This window comes from Aythya fuligula, chromosome 1, assembly GCF_009819795.1.
Source record: "Aythya fuligula isolate bAytFul2 chromosome 1, bAytFul2.pri, whole genome shotgun sequence".
Taxonomy (NCBI): Eukaryota; Metazoa; Chordata; class Aves; order Anseriformes; family Anatidae; genus Aythya; species Aythya fuligula.
Window position 1 is genome coordinate 45,387,496 of NC_045559.1, and position 24,625 is coordinate 45,412,120.

The window sequence follows — 24,625 nt, forward strand, 5'->3', positions numbered from 1 at the left end:
AACTTTTGTGTTATGAAAGGAAAATTTACAATTACATATTGCTCACAAAAAAATTAGCTTTTCTACAAGAGAAACACTGCTAACATATAATACTCTGGAACACATGTTACCAATAGTTACAGTACTGTTAACAACAGTTGGCAGTTGCTGACAACACTTTAAAAATTGTTAAAGTAAAAAAAAAGTAAACTATTTTGAAAAAAAAAAAAAATCAAAGAAGAAATTTGGGCACGCTCATGAGCTTTCCTTCAAAAACACAACAGCAGAAAGAAACAATGTAATAAACAATGTAATTGACACTAACAACATTTTCTGAGGACTGAGAAACAGATAAAATTATTAGAATACTTACAGCAAGAGAAGAAGTTTGCAAACATGCATTTTTAATTCTTGGAATTAATGAATTTTTCATTGATGGGTAATCTATTAAATTGGCAAACGTGGGAATTATGTTTAGGCAAAGCTCCTATAAAAAATATTTCACATAAGTTTAAAAAGAAACATGCCTATTTATTATAGAGTTAGTACTAACATACTCAAGGTCAAAATTAGTTTAAAATGTCTTCTCAAGCTTTCCTTTTAAGGAAATATCCATCATGTTCAACTAAGCAGACTCACTTAAAAATACCTAGAATGATAAAACATAATGACACAGAGATACAACTTGGAAAATGTATTTGAAAATGTATTCATAAATTAATAATAAAATACATAGATAACAAGAATATCGTGCATTTTCACAAAGCACCTTTACAAAAAACACAACTTATATTACGAGGGTCATCAAAACATAATGTTTTTCTACAAATGTCAGGCAAATTTGAGCATTATCAATACTGCTCTGCGGCAATATAACAACCGATTGAATTATAAAAGAGCATATTTAACATACTTAAGAAACAAAAGTAATGAAATTTCAGCCCAATCTCAAAAAATAAGGCACAGCAACATTAGGTATAGGTTGCAAGTAAATACCTGAATAACTGAACTGCTACTGCAGAAAAATCTCAAGCCAAGTATGTAGAAACAAAAACTGCTCTCCATAGTATGGCAAAGGCTTTGCAAGGGTAAGAGTCATATCTGTTTATCCAAATCCTTCTTTATTTAATATTGTGTTTATCTCCCCCCTCCCACTCCTGAATACCTTTGGCTTAAATGGAAGTTAATTCCAGTGGAAGTTAATCCACTTCTAGTGGAAAATTCTATTTTCAAAAACAACAAGAAACACCTTAAAAGTGTATATAAAGTGTAAAGAGAAAAATTATAATACAGATATGTAAAAATGTCACCAGAAATTAGTTGAACTAACATGATTTTACAGCAAAGCAGATCTTCCGCATTAACTGTCAACACAGATGTTTGTATCAGTGGGACCTCAGAGTAAGCCACCTATCACTAACTGGTAAGAACATGCATGCACACAGTTTCTGCAGTATAGGTAACGTGTCATAAAGGTACATCTTACTTTTTGCTACGGTACCTAGTTAGAATCCAGAATAAGAGCATTAGAACAAAGTTAAGTGGTTGCTCCATGTGAAATCAGGGAGTTTTAAATAAAGGTGGCAATTGCTATACCTGGATCTGAATTGAAGGTGCTTCCAAAGCTCTATAAACCATTGGTAGAACGCTGTTCTTTATTTCATCCGGTGGAGTTTTGGTTAGAAGCAAGTCCATTTTTTGCAGGAAGATCAGTAAGATCTATGAAAAGAAAGACAGTTCAGAAGCCAAAAGTTTTAACTCCAGAAACATATACTTACAATTTGAAGTATATTGCATCTATCATTAGAAGTTCAGAAGTTTTCTTGTAACTCAGTAAATGGTATCACTTACCATGTTGCTTGCCTGAAGGCATGGAAAACAAAAAACACTTTGACATATTATTGCATTTTAAGAACATCAAATACAAATCAAATCAAATAATGTCTTCTAGACTAATATTTCTGAAATAAAAAGTCATAATGACTGAGGAGAACGTTCTTGTTTCTATTTACAACAAGGCCTTTTGTTAAAATCAACCCACAGAAATTCTTTACACACATCACTACTGAAAAATCTAAAGCCCCCAAAAACCATGGAGCAAATGCTGTCTTCAAAGCATTTGATCACAACTCCACACGTAAAAGCTGCATTCCACATGAATCTGAAATCAGAACTGGGAACAGATGAAATGAATATTACAGCTCCCACATGGACATAAAATAGCTTTATTCTATTTCATTTTGGCATTGTGCATCATAAAATGAAAAAAAAATATAATCAAAGCAGAAAATCTCACATCTAGTTTAACTAAAAAGCAAAACTAGAATTGCACATTTGCAAAGTGGAATTCATCTTGCTTAGGCTTAGCCATCTAAAAGTTAGCTGCTAGTCTTACTCATCCAGACTTGGTCTCCAATACAGAGAGCTTTGCAACTCATTTCAAGGTAACCATCTGAAATAGGTGAGAAAACCTTCTACTGCTGACTGACTTTCCATTGATACCTAGGTTCTTTATAGTAAATGGGTTGTAGTGGATAGATAAATTGTGCTAAGTGGTATCACATTCATAATAAAAAGCCAAGTATTTCACAGGAGAAAGTGATTTCAATTTTTAAGCCTAAAAATATGCAGCTATCAGTGCTTGAAGGTCAAATAAACGGAAGCATCAGAAAGTAAAAATACAAGTGTACTATGCATTATGTTAATAGTATACAGGATGTTAATTTATTGCACTCCTGTTATCCCACGCTGACACCAAGAGTGAGATATGAACAAACAGTGTAATTAATTATTCAATGTTAGTACTATAAATTCCATCATATGAAGGCACTGTGAACACTGGATAACAGTTTCTTCATAGTGAAATGCAGTAGCTTCCCAAGATACATTCGCTTCAAACTCAAGCGTCCTACAAAAGCCAAGCAACAAGCTTCAAACAGATCTAAAACATCTTGAGAGGGTGTTTGGAAAAAACACTTACAAACCCTCCCCATTAGCTAAAAAAACAGGAACTGTGCCTCGCACAGACATGATGTTGCCAATCAGACCTGGAATTCTGTTCTCTGGGACCGCAAACTGGTTTTTTTTTGCCCTCAATTCATGGTATATCGACTTTGAAAACCTACCCTAGATGTCTTAGAAAAACTCTCAAACTTTAAAGTCCATAGAAATAAAAGTGAAATGAGTCATCTAGTACATAGTGCACATTAAAAATATCTATCTATCTATATATATAGAATCCATTGTGCTCCAGATATAACCTTGAGATAGACTTTTTGCAGAGAGGATGTCTCACATATCTGACGTTAAAGGTAGAAAAACGCAATTTAATCTTTTAGGATGAAGCAGTAGAAATTAAACATTTATTGGCTTCCTGTCAATTAGACATTTAGTTTTTTCAAGACAAAACAAAAAACCACAATGTACCAAAGGAAAAGAACACTAAGAAACTCTAATTTTCTGAGCTATTCTGAGGTAATACAACTGTACTCTTTTTCCCCTCCCCAGAATAATGGGAGTTCTCAAATGTGGTTTTCACAGAAATAAAACATCTATGTGTTCATTCCTATGTTTATCTTGGCCTTTTACTGCTTTGCAGAGAAATAACAGCAGCCAGCATTAAAGGAAGGTGAGCTAGAAGGAATGCATAGCTACCTTTTATCTGTTGAGGTGTGATGCCTAACATAGCAACAAAATTCATAACTCATTCAATTATCACAAGTAAACAGCACTTTTAAGAGAGTGTAAGAAAGCATCAAAGTTTGAACTTTTCCACCCCAAGATTCCTGCGTTACCAATCCAGACACAAACAAAAAAATAGGTTCAGTTACGAGCAGAATATGTGCAAATATTGTTATTTACAACCTTGTTGAGATCAGCTGTAGTAGTGATAAAATAATTTAAAATGTACCTTCTACAACCAACTGAAGATAAGAGTTGAGTAGAAAACTGCATGTTTCCTTTATGCGAACCTGATCTCATCTATAAATGCAAGTATAACTTCAGAAAACCCAAATAAAAAGGCGGGAACAGAGATAAATTTTCTGAAAAGATCTGGTTTGTATGAATTGAGGCTGACTATCTGGACAATTACAGAGCAGGTTGGGCAACCTGTGTGAAGGTAAGAGAAGAGAACTAGAACAGTCATTTTTCAGGGAAGAAGCATCAAAGAGAAAATCTGTAATCTGAACTGTAATTGAAACAACTGTAACATACCTGGATTGGTTCTTGCTGCTTAAAAACAGGACCAAGATCAGGCAGAATGAGCCTGATATATTCCTCTTTGGTGCATTCCTCAGCAATTAGTAGAACATTGGGCAAGACAAAGGGTACCATATCAGGATTCACAAATTCAGAGGTCAAGCAAGGCAAAATTCGCTGAATTATAACACGCTAAGAGACAAAAAAAGATAATACATCAAGTTATAACATGCTGCTATTGTGCCATTTCAACAGCTTTTGTATTAACCTGTATTTGTATTAACCCCCTTAATCCCCAAAAAGACAATTTTCAATTTTAAACTTATTTTCACAGTATAGTTAAGCTAATTTAAACTGGGGTACTTTTGTTACTTTTCTGTTTACATTCAAGACACAATTTGAGACTACAACCTATGAAGGACAATAAAAAGCTATTAAATGTATAGAAAAAATGACTTTAAATCACTTAAATGAATTATGAAAACTCATTCTACATACTTGGTTTAGAAAAAAAATAAAAACTTTTACCACCAAAAAATTTATGTATCAGTCTTTCACTAAGCCATCACTCACTTTTTTCTGAACATACGAAGCTACTATACTGCCCCGTAAACTCCAAGTACGTTCCCACTACAAGTAGGATTCAGCTGACAAAATACAGATGATTACAATGTGGAGGTCTACTGCAGAGTTAGGCAAGCTTAAATTCTTTTAAAATCAATAAAGAGAAATACACAGCTCAAAGGCACAGTTCCTCTCCATAATTTATGTTTTTAAGACGGAAAAAAGTGAATGCACTAAAGACAATGTGGTTATCCTATCTATGCCCAAATTCAAAACATCAACAATTTTTGATTAAAGGAAAAAAATAAGTTAAAAAAAATATAGTATTAAATATATGAAGTCTGAATTTTGTAACTGTGTAGTTCAAAATTGAATGCAATTAAAAAGAAAGAAATGTAACATGATGGTTGAGAAGTTCAACTATTCTATTATGTATTAAACTATTATGTATTTAAACTACTACTTTATGCATTACGTCTTACATAAATTTGAGAATACCACAAAAAGAAAAGGAGTCAGTCTAGACACAGTGTCTAGCACTACAGAGGCGAAAAGTGGAATGACAGACCCTTTGAGGTTTCTGGGTACTGCTAGTACAGCAAAGCATTTTGCAGTACTAGCAAAATGGTCTGTTGAGGGAAGGAAGCTTTACATCCTTCAACATTAAAGTGCCATAAAGATGGTGAAGCAATCCTACATACAAATTGGGAGAAAATGTGGCAAGGTAAATTCAAATAGCTATGACAGCGTCTGGAAACAAAGGGAAAGCCTTGTAACTGGGGAGAAGATAACATCCTTTAGAAGTGGGATGGACTACAACAGGATGTGCAACCAATGATTCCGTACACGTGCTATAGCACAATTTGCCATTTCCTGTTCCCAAATGTATTGATAGCTGAGAAGAATTCCCACAATTATTTTCCAATCTCCTCTTTTTTCCTACTGCTCTATTCTGTCAACCTCATGGCAGTCCATTATGGTACACTATGGTATTTTTAAACTATTTCAAGAAATCATACAGACATACCTTAGGCAGCTTTGGCAGAACCTTTGGTAGCCCTTTAAAAAACTGTGATTTCTGAAGGTTATCCCTTTGAAATAACGAATCAAAATACTGAAGTGTCACTGCTCCTACATCATCGAAGAACGGTATCTAAAAGTAAGAGAAAAAGTTTATGATCTGGAAGGATACAATATTGATACTACTACAAAGATTCCATACACAGTCATATTTTTACCTTCTCAATGTATTACTGTAAAACTTTACAACAAAGTAGCTGCAATAAATGATTAGAAAAGTAAATTTTTGAATACTAAGTACTGTAACATTAACAGATAAAGGTTGATTAAGACAATTTTTCTAGCATTTTAAAGTATACTATATAGTATATTATACTATAAAGTATAATAATGTACATCATGTTCATATAAATTAACTTTGTATATGAAATAATTTGTCTACGAAAAAGGAAAAAACCTTTAATACTAACAGAACTTCATCATTCATGAAAGACTGATGCAAATGCATAACGAGGGCAGTATTTACTTATTTTTGTTAAATCCATCCCTGAATATTCAGCTTTTGGTTGGCAGTTGAATGAAAAGAATAGAAGGATGTCTATCCCAGACCTACACAGACTGGAATGGGATGTTCTGCATTTGAAAACTTGCATGGTTAAGAGTCCTCCTTTCTGCTAGTTCTGTTTCAGGGAGGGATATATCAAACTTCATGGTCTTATCATGCTTAGAGAAAGAGTGTCTCTCAGACCATTTAGACAACTGTTTTCTCTTGAAAAATTTGTGCGAATTGAAAGGATATAAAATCATATAAAGAATCTCTGCCATCAGGCAGAAAGAGAAGCTCATAGGAGTATGGCAATAAAGAAAAAAATAAATCTGCATAGAAATCAAGCTAGTCTGAAGCATAGATTTAAAGTCTATGTTCTAAATCACATACCAAAAGGAGTCTTAAGTACAGGATCATGGAACTCTGCACAGGTTACCTTGACCTCATTTAAAATAGCAAGGCCCATGTAAAGCTCCATATTATCTTTAGGAAGACCTTAAAACAGCCTTCCAGTACCTAAAGGGGGCCTACAAAAAAGATGCAGAGGGACTTTTTACAAGGGCATGTACTGATAGGACCGTGGGTAATGGCTTTAAACTGAAAAAGGTAGATTTAGATTAGATAATAGGAAGAAATTCTTCACTATGAGGGTGGTGAGCTGCTGGCAGAAGTTGCCCAGAGAAACTGTGGATGCCCCATACCTGGAAGCGTTCAAGGCTGGGATGGATGGGGCTTTGAGCAACCTGATCTAGTGGAATGTGTCCCTGCTCATGGCAGGAGGGGGAAGGGGGGGGGGGGGTGGAACTACATGATAATACACACGAATCATAAGCCAAAAGTTAATCCTGAAATTCACTACTCTTTGTCATTTCATGGCTTTAATATCCTTCCAGTACATTTTTAAAGATTGAATTTAATAAAATCTATCATAAAATATACTGTATTAGAAATTAACAAAAGACCGTTGTACTGAATAATTATTTTAATTCTGTTTCAGCATACACTTCTTTCACACTAACAAAGGTTAGAGTAAGGACAAACTTAGGCACCAGCTAACGCTATTATTGCCCAAGTAATTCAAAAACATTTAACATTTCAACCAAAAAATTAACAAGAAAAAAAAAAAAACACTTTAAAATAGCTCTATTGTTTCTAGAAGTCAAACACTATTTTCCCCTCTTTCCTATAGCCACTGTAGTTTCCATGAACTGACCTTAGTCATTTGATCTGCGTCTGGTCTGACTGCTGGAGCTACATTCAAGAGTAGCTTTACATGTTCACGCACCTCCTCTGGTATATTTTGAAGATTACTGGAGCTTAAACGGCTCAGCTGCACAAGTAATTAAAGCACATGCACCATGAAGTCAGAAAATCCTGCATATGACTATTTCCAATATACATTAGGACTATACTTTGTCCTCTTGCTGGGTTCTCTACCCACACCTTTGATATCCCTCCCTCCTCCCCTTTCATAACCCATTTGCTTCTGATACCTCGGTTTTCTTTCCGTTTCCCAAAAGCCTACCTGTGTCAGGTCACATCCCCCTGTTCCCAACTTCTAATTGTGTTCAGGTTATTAGAGAACACAAAACCAGTATTTTTAAAGAGGTACACGTTATTATCTGAAGTCTTGTTTAGACATATTAAAATACATTACATAATATTAAGACAACGGGCACCCAAAGAAGATACAAAGGAAATTTGCACATGAATGTACATTATGCCAGCTGTTCCAATCGACTATCTTCTGTTAATGTTCATAGTCCACAAAGAATGTGAAATAGCTGGTAATTAAATGGACACCAATCGATCAAATCACTCTAAAGTTGGCAATCTTCACCTGTCCTACACTGGTCATTCATTACTTTCTGTTAAACACTGTTCGCCCTGATAGGTAAAGCATTTATCCTACAAGACCAGCATTCAACATGGTTACAGAGCAAACAGCTGAAAAACAGAACTTCGTAGTTCATAAAGTTGGTACGTGTAGCGTCCTCTACACATATTTTAATTTTCCATATTTTACTATGATTTTTATACTTAAATCTGCTTTAAAACAGTCACTTTTCAAATCTGAAAATCAATGTATAATATTTATAAATAGACTACCTGATCGAGTTGTCTACTAAAACTTTTATAAATATCCTGCTTGTTGACTTCAAAAATTGGTTTCCCTTTATTAAACACTGCATACATAACAGCTCCTAGGGAGTACATATCGCTGGCTGTCTCACAGCTCACAGAAAGAATGTATTCTGGTGCCAGATATTCAGGATTTGGAAGACACAAGGATGGCAAGTTTGGATCCCATTCCTTACACAGGAACTTTGGCTACAAAAGAAATAAAAAAGTACATTTATTAGGGATTTTTATAGAATTTAAATAGGAAACCTCGAGCAGCAAAAAAGAAAAATTAATTCATTCAAATTCAATTACGCATGAAACAGAAATTGAGTAAGGCAAAACTATGAAGAATCTATGTCTGTAACTTCAAGTGATCAGTTCACACGGTTAAAGTCTGAACATTAGAATTAGTAACAGTAATGTGAATGTCATAGCACTGCTGTAAAGAGGGAAATGAACGATGATAGGAATTCATTTCAGGAGATAGCAAGCGAGCACAGAATGGATGTAAAAGACTAAATTATTTAGGCACATGCCTACAGGTGAGCATTCTCCTGTACATTCTGCAGGTGAGCTGAAGTGCCACAGGCACTGCACTTTCAGCTGATCTGAGGCCATCACTAGCCTATTCCGAGCCTACTGAGCCAAGTTGGCCTCTTTCTCTCTGATGACCAAAGGCATCAGTCCAGATCTGTACCGTATGTTCAAGCCTGTACCATATGTTCAAATTTTCTGCCAACAAAATAGAGGTGAACATTAAATAAGTGATTCTGTATTAAAATGCAAGCTTAAGAACCTGGTTTCAGATAAAAATCTGAATCTGAAATATAATAAAGAAAAATATAAAAGATCTATTACCTCCTGTTCAGATGGATTTGTTGATTGGATACAAAAATCAAAGCCTGTAATTTTCCATGCTCCACTCTTATTCAAAATTATATTTTCAGGAGTAACATTTCCATGGACCATCTTCACACTGCTATGCAAAAAGGACAAGCCTTCAGAAACCTGTTAATAAAAGATTATTTCAGGTTAAATATTTCCCTAGATATGCTGGACAACATTTATAAAATTTGTCACATGTACAACCTTATTTCTTGTGGTCATCATTATATTGATGTTAACAAAGAAGGAATTTTTCACCACTGACTTTAGACTATGTTTTAAAAATTATGTATGAAGGAAATTAAATACAGATCGGTAAGCAGCAGATGAAATTACTAACATTGATTAACTATCAATGTTGAAGAAAATTTTCACCAAAATTTGTCCCTCCACAGAAAGATTCACAAATGACAGCTGTAGTACATTTATATAGAATATAATAAATTAATTCAGTTTATCATTTTACGTCAGAATAAGCAAAAATAGTAGCAAGTTATAGAGCCTCCAGTATTCATCTTCTCTTAAACATATAGTGATCAGGCCATTATCATCTCCCACTTCGCAATTATTTGATTTACTATAGACAGACAAGGTAAACTATGAAATGATGATTAACACTAAACGCACAAGAAAATTTTAAATGCAAAATTGCCATACCTGAAGCAAGCCATATTTGGTCTCCACATCATAAAGTTTGTATTCTTTAATGTCGGATGGTAAGGGAGAAGGTAGATTGTCCCAGCTGCCAAGAACATTAGCTAAACTTGCACACACTGGTTCTGTACAAAATGCCAAGCAGTCTCTAGAGAGAAAACAGATTAAAAAAAAAGTTTCTTGTAAATAAATGTAATAGAACTCTTGACTGCAAACAAAAAAACAATACAGACATCATATCACGCATTATCAGACTTGGTATTAACCTCAAACATGTTTTATTTCAGGTTTTGAATCATTGTAAGCATTTATATTAGTGGTTTTATATATATTTACACATGTATAAAAATAATTTTAAATTTCAAAAAATAATCTTATAAAAATATATAAATCAGCCTAAGTTACTCTATTCTGATAACACTCTGATTATGTTATTCTGATAACATCACCAATGATGCACACAGAGCTTCATAATTTTTTTTTTGTTGTTTTGTTTTTTTTTAAACCGGTACTTTTTTTTGTCTTGACTCAAGAAAAATCAAACAAATAATTCTTACTGTTGTTAAACCTTGTACAATCAGGCTGTTAGCTGTGCCTAAAACCAGCATGCTTCCAGTTGAAGCAATGCTTAATGTAGTCAAACTGTAATCAGACGCAAAAACAATAACATGTTAAGGTAGCATCTGAATATTCTTTCTCTTTGCAAATCAATATAAAACAAGTACACACAAATATGCTTGTTATATGACCTGCACTTTGCCTGCAAAGGGACTGCTTTCCTAATTATTTGTTCTATTGCTTTCTTCCTGAAGAACTGAAGGTCTTGTTTATCGATCTTTTTGTTAGTGGTATCTAAAAAACATAGATGAAGCAAGTTTCCACACATAAAGTAGATTAATTGTAACACTGCGCTTCCAAATTTCAAATGTGGAAGTCCTGATTTTTTTTTTATTGGAGAAAGCACAGTGTAGATGGTAGTGCACATTGTTGGTTTAAGAAAGAATATTTCGTGAGAACACTAAAAACATTGCATCAGTATGAACACAGAAAACAAGGCTGTGTACCACTAATGAAGGTATATTTCTGAATAATAAAATCATAGGCAAGAAGACTAATCTAACTTTTTGTTTATTCCTTAAAAATAACACAGAAGACACTGTCTCAGCATGAATCTACAGCAAAGCTTTTCTGCTTGCTATTTAAGGTAAAATAAGGCTGATGAAACATGCAAGACTCTTACTACTCATCCAGATTAAAAGTGACTTAAGTCTTTCCTGCTGCCTTTCTGAAGGGAAAGAAAAAAAAAGAAAATTAAAATTTCCTGATTCATAAGCCTCAGCTACCCTGACTGAGCCCACATCACCACTCTGTTGAGAGCATCCCCTCCACTTCTATTAACACTACCAGGGCTACAGAACTCGTTTGGGAATAATCACAAGGAAGAATCAGAGCACAGAAAGACGAAGTTCTTCATTTTTAATCCAATTTCAGCTTTACCATGGAACTTATACATTTAGTTATAGTTAAGGCATAGACAATAAAAAATACCCAGGAAACAGTTACTCTGCATTTTTCATAACATAAATACTCTGGTTGCTGTTGTTCTGAGGGAATAATAAAAGGCTTTTTTGTTTTGTTTTTTACTTTAGGAGTTAATTAAATAAGGACCCAAGACAGAATAACAGAAGGATGGGCAAATCTAATTAAAGGAACTGAATGAACACTGCAAGTGCTGATGTCTGCCGTACAGTACAGCTTCTTTAACTGTTCCCTGAATAACATCAAAATGACATTCAGACTGACACAATAAAAACTTGAAAACCCTCATGACCTTCGCCAGTAGAATCAGTTTTCTATTTTAACACAAAATCTTCATTTTATTTGCAGATTTTAGTGTGCTCTTATCACTACAGTTGAATAATAAATGTGTAAGACTAACCCATTATTGTGCCTAGCGACCAATCATACATAAATCAAATAAGTACTACAAAAATGCACCAAATTTTGTCTCCTTCATTTGGCATTTGAGGATCTTATAAATGCATGTGGCCACAAGAGATACAGTTCACCCAAAGTCTCCAATCTCCCATGCATGAAGTATCTCATAAATAGAACAAATGAATGAACAACCTTTTGAAGGAAAACAAATATGAGTTCTTTAAAAGTGAAATTAATTGAACTACCACATATTCTTGCTGTAAGGGTTGTGTAGTTACAGCTAAGATCACACAATAGATTAACAATTAGATTTACAACAGGGATGCATCTTATGACTTGGTGAAAAAAGATCTGAGGGTGGGCAGAATACCATTCTCACATGAGTAAATATATTCAGATTTATATAAGTATATACATCAGATGTACATGCTGAATGCTCCAGATATTTTTTATTCAGTAAATCAGTAACTAAGAAAGTCTGTTCTAAACTTTACTACGGATTACCTGGATTCTTCCAATGGATGTTGAACAGTAAGCAGTCTAGGGTGTCGAAGTCTGGTTAGCTGCTGAACGCCTCGTTTTAAAGAATCAATAATCTGATCCTTTTCAAATTTTTGGTACTTGTCTATTAGCTTCTTATCAAATACAAAAACAGCCACCTCCTAGAAATAAGCAACAAAAGTCTTTCAGTACATAACACATCCAAAAAACGAAGCCTATACTCAATTACATATGTGCACACACTTTTTAAATCAACAGTTCAATGCTACCAATGCAAGAAGTATTTCAATGTGTATCTACGTATATATCTGTTTCTCTACTTACTCTGTCCTAGACATAATCATTGTGTTTGCATATAAACTCTGGAATATGTATTTTAAGATTATTGTGCTATACTGCTCCCAACCTCACAAACAGTAATGCATAAACTGTAATGTCTACCTATAGCATGACCAAGCAATGGATACAGAAGACAGGAAACTGCTTGATTTTAAGTAGATGGAAGCATTTATATTAACTATGAACAAATAAAATATTCTGAGGATATGCATTCATTTGGCATTAAATATATCAAGTGGTACTTTATTAAACTACACCCTGTCTCAGTGTTGTTCCAAACCAATACATTTTATATTAAATTAGATTTTCAAGAGAGAGAATTTATAGTGACAGAATATCTAAGTAATCACTGAACCTGACCATTCACAAGATAACGCATTTGGAATATTTTTTACATTTCACATGTAAAATGAAATGCCAGAAATGTAATGGATTTTAAAATAGAGAAAAGAGTTCTTCCAACCAACCTCTGCAAATGGAAAAGGAGAAAATTACAAAATTTATATGAAATTTCAAAATTACATAATTGGATGTGAAATAAAAGACTACATCTCCACTATGGAAGCCATTAAACAGAAATAAATCAACTGAGAAAAAAAAAAGGAATTAAAAATTTTATCATGAAACAAAACTGAAGCCTTTTTATATTCCTACAACAGTGTCACGATGAATAATAAAGTTAAAAAACAGTAGAAAATAATATGAAAACACACAGTTTTAGTTCCAAGAGGAACCATATGCTCTAGTACTGCACATTTTATAACCATTATTTTAACTAAAATCTTCAGGAACAGTTACATTATTCATTAAAAAAAGATGACCTCTAGCAATAGGCTAACATAAATAAGTCAGTCAGTCTAACACACAAAAACAAGTTTATATTTTTTATCTGGTGCCTGTTTCATTTAACTGTTATCAGGTGAATGCCTATAACTTACTCAACTAAGCACATGTTTCCTGATTCTGTCCATCTCCTCTCTGTGTTCCAGCCCCAAGTGGAATGGGTGGAACAGTAACATTGACATAACGCAGGGAAGAACCTTGTGATTACAAAGGACAGCAGACATACTTTTTACTCACAATTCAAAACAAACACACACTTTCCAGTACAGCAGATTAATGGTTTGAGCAGTAAAGTGACCAATAACAAAATCTCCAACTAATATTGCAGTTCTGAAAACATTTCTGTTTAATGAGAAGTCAACAATATCAGATAGTGAATATTTAAATCAGAAAGCGTGGGACATCAGCCTTTTTTTTTTTTTTTTTTTTTTTTTTAATATTTTATGATGGCTATAAGTCCTGTTGGTGCTTGCTACAATCCTGCATGATTTGAAGTATGACAGAACTCTTACATATCCAAAATTAGCTCCAATACTTATATGTATATAAAATTGCAGTATTCTAGATATGAAAGTGATTGCTATTACATTGACTTTGTAGGTACAAATGCCTTTTTTTTTTTTTTAAATCATTATTATGAAGTTTCAAGAATCAAAACAATTTGAGCTTTGTGGTAACTTTCTTTCAATACCTTCCTTTTTTATCATGTAACACATCTGATGCCAGAAGAAAGTCACCACAGTGCCCATGGACTACCCATGTCCCCTAAAATGTTCACTGTGTTCTGGTATTAATAATTCAAAATACAGCATTCTGAAATGGGAGACATTCAATTCCATAACCAACACTGATTTTATATGCAAGCATCAACAACATAGTATCTTCACATCCAGAAGTCACCAAGCATCATTGTGCAGAAAAATGACAAAAGAGCTGAGTCTATAGAGAGACCATGGAACACATACTCAAGTTACAAAAATTACTGAAATGACATATTATACCTGGAAATATTTATCAGCATTCAGAATTTTGCACTGCATAAGCCAAATAACCCTGTCAGATTTTGGCTACGAACAAATCGTTTGTGTTTTTCCTCTTCTGTTTTACACCACCTGATATTCAACCCTAAGAAGGAGGAAGGGCTACTGACTGTAACTGACAGAGGTTCCATTTGCTGGTGATATAATTACTTTCACGGAAACTTGAAACTGCAAAGGTTTACATAAAATTAATAATTCTTTCCACAGAAAGACCTAGGGAAACTTCCAATTGTATTTTTTATTTCATAGGCTTGAAAGAAGAGAAACTTCTTTCTGCAAATGACAACTTGTTATTTGGTTCTTCAGTTGCATCATAATTCCAACTTCATGATATGAAAATAAATTCAGCATAAGAGAGAACGAAATATATTCAAAAATTCCACTGCTTTAAAAAAAAAAAGGAAGTGAAAAAAAATATTTAAGCAGTATTTGGACTATGCTCTTAGTCATATGGTCTGAATCTTTGGGTAGAACTGTATGGTGCCAGGAGTTGGACTTGATCCTTGAGGGTCCCTTCCAACTCAGGATATTCTATGAAATTAGGGGCAAAACAGCCTTTAATGACAAAAACTTCCATTCATTACATGATAGAAAGTAAACACACCTTGTTCAGCATGCTCTTGTCTCAGCAGTGTACTGATAGCTCCACCACCTGAGTCAAGAAGAATGGACAAGTACATAGAGCTGTAGATGGCCACTTGAGATCTAAGTTTAAATCACAATTCTGTTCACAAACGTGAGCCAATCTGCACCTTCTTACCTCCTCCATGCTTAAAGTGCTTTACTTCAAGGCAGTATTAGAAAGGTAAAGCTCAGTGATGATGTTAACACAGTTGTATGCTATGATATGCACCATGCAAATATTTGCTAAGATAAAGATCTTAAAGAAATCATCTGTTGTTAGAATTTTTATCATTAATCACTGAAAAAGAACAGTTTTACAATACCTTTGCCAAGGAATTAAATGTCACTAAGTATTTTGCATACAAGTTGTAAAAATGGTGTTACCCGTGGAAACAGGAATAAGCATTGCCCACAACACACAAGACACAGGACACACTTTAATTGGGCTATAACCATATTCACTCACCTGTAATGCTTTTAGACCCTAAGCAGAAAAGGGTAAATCAGTGTTCTTGGATTGTGCTCACCTATTTCAGGGAAATCCTGTTGACCATTGTCCCAAAGATCAGTTTCTCAACAATACATGCATTTGCAAAAGTTTTGTATCCTTGTATTAAGAATCACTAAATGCACCAATTTCCTTTTTTTTTTTTTTTTTCTGGATTATTTGGGCAGTTTTTTATTTGTGCTGGGTATGGATGAGATGGAGTTCACTTTCTCTATATAGCAGCCCATATGGTGCTGTGTTTCAGACTTGTGGCTGAAACAGTGCTGATAGCATATCCACCTTTTGACTGTGCCTGCACAGAGTTTGCACAGGGTCTTAATAAACTGGCAAGAACATTCTGAAGCAATCTTACCCTATCTTTTTCTTTGATTGCTCTTTCTACACAGAAAAAAAGGACAAGTGCCACATTATGCCAGAAAAACATAAGCATACAAAGATGTAATGTTGTGTAACTAGAAAGGGTGTAACTAGAAAGACTAAGAAATCTTTTAAATAAGCAGTAAGTCAGCTATCGTACATACAAGCACACGTACACAGGTAAGTATTTTCCTCACTTTCTGTTAGGTTATTCAGTCGCCAAGCAAATAAGCAAGAAAAGACATGACGTATTGGAAAAAAAAAAAAAAAGTAAACATTCAGAAAACCAGGAAAAACAGCAAGGGAGGAACCAGGTAGAAGTCTGAAAAGAATGTATCTACTGCCGTATCATATGTATCTACTTTCACAAGATAGGGAATTTTGTAACTGTCACAGACTTAAAATAGAAACCGAATTAGTACGCATTTGAAATCTTAACTCAGCTGATCATCTTCTGTAAGACAGATGACTTCCACTTGTTCTGAGAACAAACATTTCAGATCAGCACTACTGCTGCAATACTAAGACTCCAAACATAGCTATTTTATATGGCTACAACGACTTACTACTTGTGTTATTGCAAAGTAACAAGAAGGGTGATTAAGTCTTACATCCTGCTTGTCAGATCACAATATACATTTGCTGTAAAACTACATAAATAAATAATTAAATAGAAGCTAAGCGCTTGTAGCTCCATGCGTGACTTCACAGAAGTGACTGTTACCACTTTTAAAAAAAGACAGCCAGACACTTCCATATTGCCCAACCAACACTCTAAAGGTACATGCAAAAGAAAAAAGTAATGTTAAACAGCAGATACCGTGCAGTGCAATGGAGCACACAGTGTGTGTCTTGATGGGCAGTTTCGTTCTGCAATATCAAACTACGTTGGCGTGATGGCAATATTAATAATGAATGCCAATTACATGTCAAATCACCAGCCAGCTAAAATTCTCTGCAATACAACTGCCCCTGTATTTTTAATGACTGAGGACAGCATACAAATGCACAGGTGTTAGTAAGAACTTACAGAGACAATACAGGTTCAAGTATGGTAACACTTGAACTAACCTTCTGTAAAGTCGGCCATCAAAACACTCATCTAAAGCTGAAAAAACATGACTGACTGGAAACAAGTTCCATATACACTGTCGACTGGGCAGACTGAACGGAAGTTTCAGTAACTCTCTATACCCTCAAAGCTATGCCTGGTACAGGTCAATTATTTACTGAACACTGAGATTGTATCAAATCTATCAAAACTCTATTTTCAATGTTATCACTGCTTTGAATAAGACAAAAAAAATCGTTACATTTGGTAAATTCATTAAACAATGGATGTATTGAGTCCGGGAACAACAGACAGGTGCAGGAGAATCATATGAGCACAATATATGCTTAACATTATGCAGATTCTGACACAATCATATCACACATTCCCCACATATTATTCAATCTTCATGTTATGCTTCTTTTCCATTTGCTACAGTTTATTTTCCTACCATCTAACAGATTATACTCATGTTTTCCAAAGTTATTCCTTTGTATCCTTTCCTTTTTGGCACATCTGTAGTATTGATTCATTCTCTAAGTGACTATGTATCACTTCAGCATCAAGTTTAAGGGAAGACTGTATCTTACTAACTTTTCTATTTACTCACTGAAAAGTCTATTTCCTCTCAGAGTTTGAAAAAGATGTCACATTTCTCCCATACAACAAAAACACACTCTATAATAACAGCTCTTAAACTCTGTTTCTGACATGCCTTCTTCCAAAGTCATTGCTGTAGTTCAACCCAGCCGGCAGCTCAACACCACCCAGCTGTTTGCTCACTCCCCCCAAGTGGGATGGGGGAGAGAATTGGGGAAAAAGGTAAAACTCACAGGACAAGAAGGCATAATAGGACAGAAAAGGAAGGAAAAATAATACTGTATATAAAACAAGTGATACACAATGCAATTGCTCACCACCTGCCAACAGATGCCCAGCCAGTCCCTGAGCAGCAGCCGTCCCCTGCCCTGTCCAACTCCCTCCAGTTCTCCTGTTCAGCACGACACCATGCGGTATGGGACATCCCTCCGGCCAGTCTGGGCCAGCTGTCCTGACTCTGTCCCCTCTCAGCTTCTAGCACACTCCCAGCCTCCTCGGTAGCACAACAGCATGAGAAGCTGAAAAGTCCTTGACTCAGTATAAGCACTGCTCTGCAACCACTAAAACGTTGGTGTGCGATCAGCATTATTGCTCTCCTAAATCCAAAACACAGCAGCATACCAGCTACTACGCAGAAAATTAACTCTAGCTCAGCCAAAACCAAGACAGCCACCATTCCACTTTTACCTACACATGTGGCTTCATGTGAGGCAAAAGTTTGTATACTAGTGCTCTACACACTAACACTTTAAGCAGCGTTACTTTAGAAGGCAAATATACCCGGCTGAAAGTTGCACAAGGAAGGCAGACCTCACTTCCACCACACCCTACTCCTCTGCCCCACACCCTGCAGTCACTCTATCTCCTGACTTAATAACATCTCTAACCCCTCAATTTCTGTGTGGCAGCTGAGCAAAAAAATACAGCTTATTTTTCTGAGATCAAATAATGGCACAGTTCACGATCTTTTAATACTGTGAAGAGGTAGTATTATTCCCCCCAGAACTGCAAGGTAAACTAAACTGGAGAACTGATCCATGTTAAAACAAACGAGCCTCTTCCTTCTTGTCAGGTCGGTTTTAACTCAAGTTAATTCTTCATCTTCGTGTCAAGTTTTACGCTATGAATACAGAACAACTTCCTTCTCTGGCAGCGAAGGCTTAATGTATCTGTAACCTATGTAGGTGAGAACATCATATTTAAATAGTTTTGATGTCATCAATTCATTTTACACACTTAAAACTCGTCTACCCAGTTGGGTTTTGTTTTAAATACCACTTGAGAGCTGCTACCTACCAGCCTGTTATCTAATGCTTATAAACACAGGTCTTTACTTGACAACCCACCTGTTTTGTTGATTTTTTAGTTCCATTAAATATCTTCCAGGCAAGACCGTTACCACCACTGGCAATATGTCGGCCAACATCAAACTCCCTGGTCACAGGATTTCCCATGACCGCGCTGGTGACATCTGCCGTTACCTTCGTAACGGTGCTCTTCAGTTTATTCAGCATGGACTCCATTGTCTCTACCAAGGTAGTATCCTAGAAAGACAAGAAAAAAATCTTCAGTCTCTCAGAAATTCTATTAACACAAGAGAAATGTTGAAAATTATAATATTAAAGGACATCTAACCAAGGATCCAACAATATATAGGAGTAACCCACAAAAAAAGGAATATTGAAATATAATTTCCAGGACTTTGCAGTCAGACATACTCATACTGCACAAACATATTTATGTGTGCACACCTGGGGAGTGTACATCCTTGTTACCCCTCCTCAAAAGCTTTTGAATCTGTTGATCATTCTTTACTAGATCTATCAAAGCAATTGAGGACTGAAACACACAACCATTTCTTGAAAACGAATGGCTGAATACAGCAGAGAACCTACAAACTGCTCCCATGAAAGGAAAGGTTCACACCTTATGCATCAACATCAATCAAGCAGGAGAACCAAATCCGAATGAAACCAGGTTCCATTGATTCCAGTGCTTATGGAACTACACGTTTTCTGCAGGGAAAGACTGCTTAAAATCCCAGATCAGCAAATGAAAAGATTTGTATTATACAGAAGACAACTATAAAATATGTATATTTCCTACACTGTGCCTGCCAAAATGCAAGCTCAAAATTTAGTATTTTACCCATCAGAATTGCTGACGTTATTTGTCTGACCTAAGTATTCATGAGCTGATCAGCTCCTGATGGAGTAGGGAACAACAAACTGCCTTTTTATGCAGCAAACTTGTACGTGTGAGTTTATTTATATCACCTTGCAAATTTAAGAGCTAAAAGACTGTGACTGCTTACAATTTAGTTCACCTTCCCCTCTACTGTGCAATTACATGGTTTCCCTGGTTGTCACAATTAGTTCCAAAAATCTGATTTGTCTATTCCATGAGACAAAAGTTTGAAAAATATATCCCATTTATACAACTGCCTCTCTGATAACAGATACACAAGAAAGAATGGAGACATGACAGAAATAGTGAAAGTGAGACAGACATTCATCTACTTTATTGATGTATAGAAAGATGAGGAGAGAATGGAAAGAAATGATTTCCTGGAATAACAATTATGTGGTATATTCAAATGCAACATCTAAAGATATTTCTTCATCTGACTTTTCAAATGAGAATACTAACGTCTTCAGCCTATAGTAGAATAAACCTAAGACAGTACATCAGCAAATATATTGAGATCTGTAGAAATACTGTTTTCACTCACAGCCTTATTTTTCATATACTTAATTGGTACATAACTTGTGCAAAACTATCTTGAAAAATAGCAAATGTCACTACTGTTCAAATGAAAGAGACTACATTCAGTTGTGATAAAGAATTTTTCTAAGTTTTACCAGCGAGGACAAAAGAAGCAGAAGGCACTAACAAGCAATCCAGGGAGCAGTGAGACTAATCAGCCCCATTGCCCAACAGATCTGATGAGAAGAGCCTATTTGCAGTGAATTAAACCTTTACCCACTGCTCAGGTATTTTAAGGCATTGTTCTGGTCTACACAGATTATTTGGTGTCTGATCAGCCAGCGTTTTCCACATTTGTGACACAGATGGGAGTTTGTTTCCTCTCCACGCTTCCTTACTCCCACAGAACCCATAGCTATTTGTCTTTGGCAACTGCGTATCTCAGTCAAACTTGACTGAAATGACTGGACTGAAGTTATTCAGACATGCACACCTTCTCCCCATGGTACTACAGAGCTGATTCCATACAAACTCAAGGCAAATAACCTGGTTAGTACTAAATTTGACAGACAGACTTGTTTCCTAAAAGAGGTAATAAACACACTAAGCAAATTTTCTTAAAAGAATTTTCTGAGTAACCGAAGAATTCACTCATGTAGATGTACGGCACGGTGCTAACCTAGTTCTACGCATATGAACTGCTGGAAGCAACACAGGATGTTGCTGTGTCCTGACTACTGCAGCAGTTATATCCCACCCTCAGTAATCTTCCACAGCAAAACATGCAATTACACTACCGTTGTAACTCCAGAGACACTTCTCCAATGTCCACGTCAGCTGAGTAACGCAACTTTGTGCCTCTAAACAGAGAGCCAGACTAGGAGATTTAAGAGAAGGTATTATAAAAAGGAAAGGTATCAGCTTTAAAATCAGAAATAGTAGTTATGGCTTCAACAGGACTACTCAGGAGCAGAACTAGATATGAAGCACATTCTGGATGAAGTAGGTCTTAATTATGGGGATGGGGAGCTCTAGATATGAGGAGCCGAGCCTGAATACAAGATAATCTTAAGAGTAATTATGTGTTTGCTTACTAAGTCTTTTGTTGAGAACACAGATGGAAATAAACTATGGAGCCACAGAATTCCTTTAGTAATTTTATTATTTGTGACATTTTATTACAATATATCAATTTTACCTTATCAATTCTGCTATGGAAAAATACGTGCAACTCTTGGCTCAAGACCAAACAGCTTTAGACACTGTCCAAGATCCCTGTACAAAGGAACTTTTCTTTAACCTGATAAGTTGTTAGAAACAAGGATCATGGAGTATTCTGAATAAGAGCAATAGGTTATTATATTTTATATATATATATTTAATGTCTTCAGGTTTTATTCTGTAGGAAAACCTCTACATACTAAGAAACTACAAAAACAATCTAATAAGTTTAAGATAACTACTATTCTAATTTATCTGTTTTTAAATTTTGTGCTATTTGCATTCTGTTTTTTTGTTCACTTCCAGCCAACAAATCATCTGTAACATCAACAATGTTGGAATTCTCAAATCCAGAGAGAGACTTCACAAAATTAGTGGTGGTGATGGGAAGAAGAAAATGTATGCACATGCATGCTCAAATTAGTTGGATAAACTCGAAGGACAACTTCTCTATATATACAGACAGTGGAAAAGTGTAGTACTAATTGACAGAGAACCGCCTTCTGCTGCGGGTGACAGACTAACCGCAGTGAGAAGCCTGGAAAAGCCGCGAGGTGAGAATGCCAACAGCATTCCGGTGTCTGAAGGGTTAGGGGTTAAAAAGCAATCCTGGCAGGCCCTGTCCAACAGGCTTGACAGTATGCAAATCACTGATTACTTCAGCTAAGAGAAAAGTTGTACTGAGAAACTTAAACTGCTTATTGAGAAGTAAGTTTATGTCTGTCTAACACTGTCTATACGTTTGTAGAAACCCTCAAATCAATGTTTGGACTGCATTCTACAAAAGCGTTTTTCTTTGGCTCTGTAAAAATGATTGTTGTTACTACTTTCAGTAAAAACGCAAACATACATTAACAGGAACAATGTACCTTGCAAATCCATACAAAAACAGTTTCAAAACTAAACTATTTGGGGTAATAACCAGAATACCAGAAAACATGACGATCTTAACTATATCTGAAATATGCCATTTTAGTTCTCAGTTGTAGAAGCTGTTCAATTGTTCAGTTCCTTTAAGACTTGAGTACTATTTTTGAAAAATTAACAATCACAGGACAATAAAGCAAGTCATTTACCTGGAATGAAATTTTAATTTCAAGCTAAAAGGTAATAAACGCTAAAAATACAAGATCTTATGAGTACTAGCGTCCAGATAAGCAACCCAGAACAGGCAATAATGTTTAAGAACTTTGCCTTCCTCCTGTTTGAATTTGAAGGTTATTCTTAACGTTACTGATATTGAGTCTATGAAAGCAAGAACCTGATCCCAATACAAAGGGTATGAAATCTGGAAGCAATCCTAAAAAGACATCTGGCATACACTATGAAGTCCCCTCACAACTGACAGCAGTCTCTCTGCTGGCATACATCAGCAAAAATATATCAGCACGGTGACAATCTAACCACTTGGCAAGGCTAATTGGCAACAACCACCCAAAAGTAAGAAACGAGACAAAACACTCAAAATGTTGAAGTAAAAGTGAATCCTGAATAAATGTTCCCCACCACTTTAGTTCTCATTTAAAATAACTGCATGACTTAAAGCTATTAATTTATCCCTGAAGTATTTCATAACTTCCTCTGCTGTGCTCCAGGGGTGCGCCCCACACCCCTGCCCCCCCAGCAGCGCACACACTGCCAGAGCTCCGACCCCATAAGAAGCCAGGATTCCCCATTGCGAAACAAGGCAGGTGCACGGCTACTTCACGGCACCCAACCCAAACTGTCAGCCCACCAGCTGGACTTGTGCAATGATGTATTCGCAGAAAAAAAAAAAAACAACAACAACAAAAAAAAAAAACAGGTGCTTGAACAGCTGACTCTCAGAAAATAAATAGATAAATAAATAAAGGAAAAGGAAGGAAAAGGGAAATCAGGCTTAACCGAGTTCTGGCACTTGTTTTAACAATGACGCCAGGCTCCAGCACGGCGATGTAATGTGCACGGTGCCGCTGCCTCCGAGCAAGTCACCTTCACCACTTTTTTTCCTCCAGCATTTGGGTACTGAGCCGCCACCGACACCCCACCGATCCCCGGAGGGGCCGCTCTGAGGGGGCTTTCCCCGCCTGTCACCCGCTGCCAGGGGGCGACCCCTGCGCTGCGCAACCCTCGGGGCTGCCTCCCGCAGCGCCCCGCTCCTTCCCCACGCCGAGCCCGGAGCCGCCCGCGGTGCCCGGCGGGTCCCCGCCCGCCCCCAGCCGCCCCAGGGCCGCTCCCGGCCGGCGGCGACCGCGGCTCCAGGCCGGGCCCCTTCCCCTCCGCTCCGCAGCCCCGGCGGCGCTAGGCCGCGGGGCCGGGCGGGCCTCTGACCCACCTCAGCGCGGGGGAAGCCGTTGGCGCGGGGCCCTGCTGCCGGGCCCGGCGGGCCGCCCGTCCCGCTGCCTCCGCCTCGGCCCCGTCCCGCTCCGGTTACTCCATAGCGACGGCGGCAGCGCCTCACTTCCGCCCCGGCGGGGCGGCGGCCGAGGGGGGCGGCGGGAAGTGAGGCGCTGGCGGCTTCCGCCGGGCCGCCGGGCGGCTCTGCCCGCACCAACGGCCGCCCCCCGGCCCCGCTGAGGACGGGGCAGGGCGCGGGGTCCCCTCCCGCCCCTCGCTGCTGACGGTTCCACCCCAAACCACCTGAGGGGTGTGGGGGGTTCTGGCCGCACCCCCACCTCTGTTTGTGGGGTCTGTGGCATCAAACCCGTGTCCAGCGTGGGTTTGTACGTGAACAACCTCTACGTGCAGATTTCAGAGTAACAGCGCGCTGTGCTCCTTGGAGCGGTGTCCCAGATTTTCTTACGCAGAATAAATAATACACGAGTCATATCCAAGAGTTACTGTTCTGCGTTAACGTCCTAGTTGTCCCCTCTGTGGCAATAAACAGAAGCAGGAGGATACCTCTTCCCAGCTTTTCAGCACTTTGCCTAGAGGAAAGCCACCAG

The 24,625-nt window shown here is 36.9% G+C and overlaps 1 protein-coding gene across 2 annotated transcripts in view; it reads right to left on the reverse strand.

Annotated features, from left to right (window-relative positions):
* The window catches only part of SCYL2 (SCY1 like pseudokinase 2), a 33,093-nt gene extending 8,953 nt beyond the window's left edge, over window positions 1–24,140 (reverse strand). The window contains exons 1-12 of one of the 2 annotated variants that reach the window (XM_032183408.1): window positions 24,016–24,140; window positions 19,121–19,318; window positions 12,416–12,573; window positions 9,977–10,121; window positions 9,293–9,442; window positions 8,420–8,641; window positions 7,524–7,640; window positions 5,771–5,896; window positions 4,195–4,371; window positions 1,831–1,842; window positions 1,576–1,698; window positions 353–466 (exon numbers count right to left, since the gene is read on the reverse strand). In XM_032183408.1, coding sequence (XP_032039299.1) covers window positions 353–466; window positions 1,576–1,698; window positions 1,831–1,842; window positions 4,195–4,371; window positions 5,771–5,896; window positions 7,524–7,640; window positions 8,420–8,641; window positions 9,293–9,442; window positions 9,977–10,121; window positions 12,416–12,573; window positions 19,121–19,297 — 1,521 coding nt within the window. In that variant the 5' untranslated portion in view covers window positions 19,298–19,318; window positions 24,016–24,140. The remainder of the gene's footprint in view (window positions 1–352; window positions 467–1,575; window positions 1,699–1,830; window positions 1,843–4,194; window positions 4,372–5,770; window positions 5,897–7,523; window positions 7,641–8,419; window positions 8,642–9,292; window positions 9,443–9,976; window positions 10,122–12,415; window positions 12,574–19,120; window positions 19,319–24,015) is intronic. The other variant, XM_032183417.1, reaches the window with a different exon arrangement.
* Window positions 24,141–24,625: the final 485 nt, after the last annotated feature.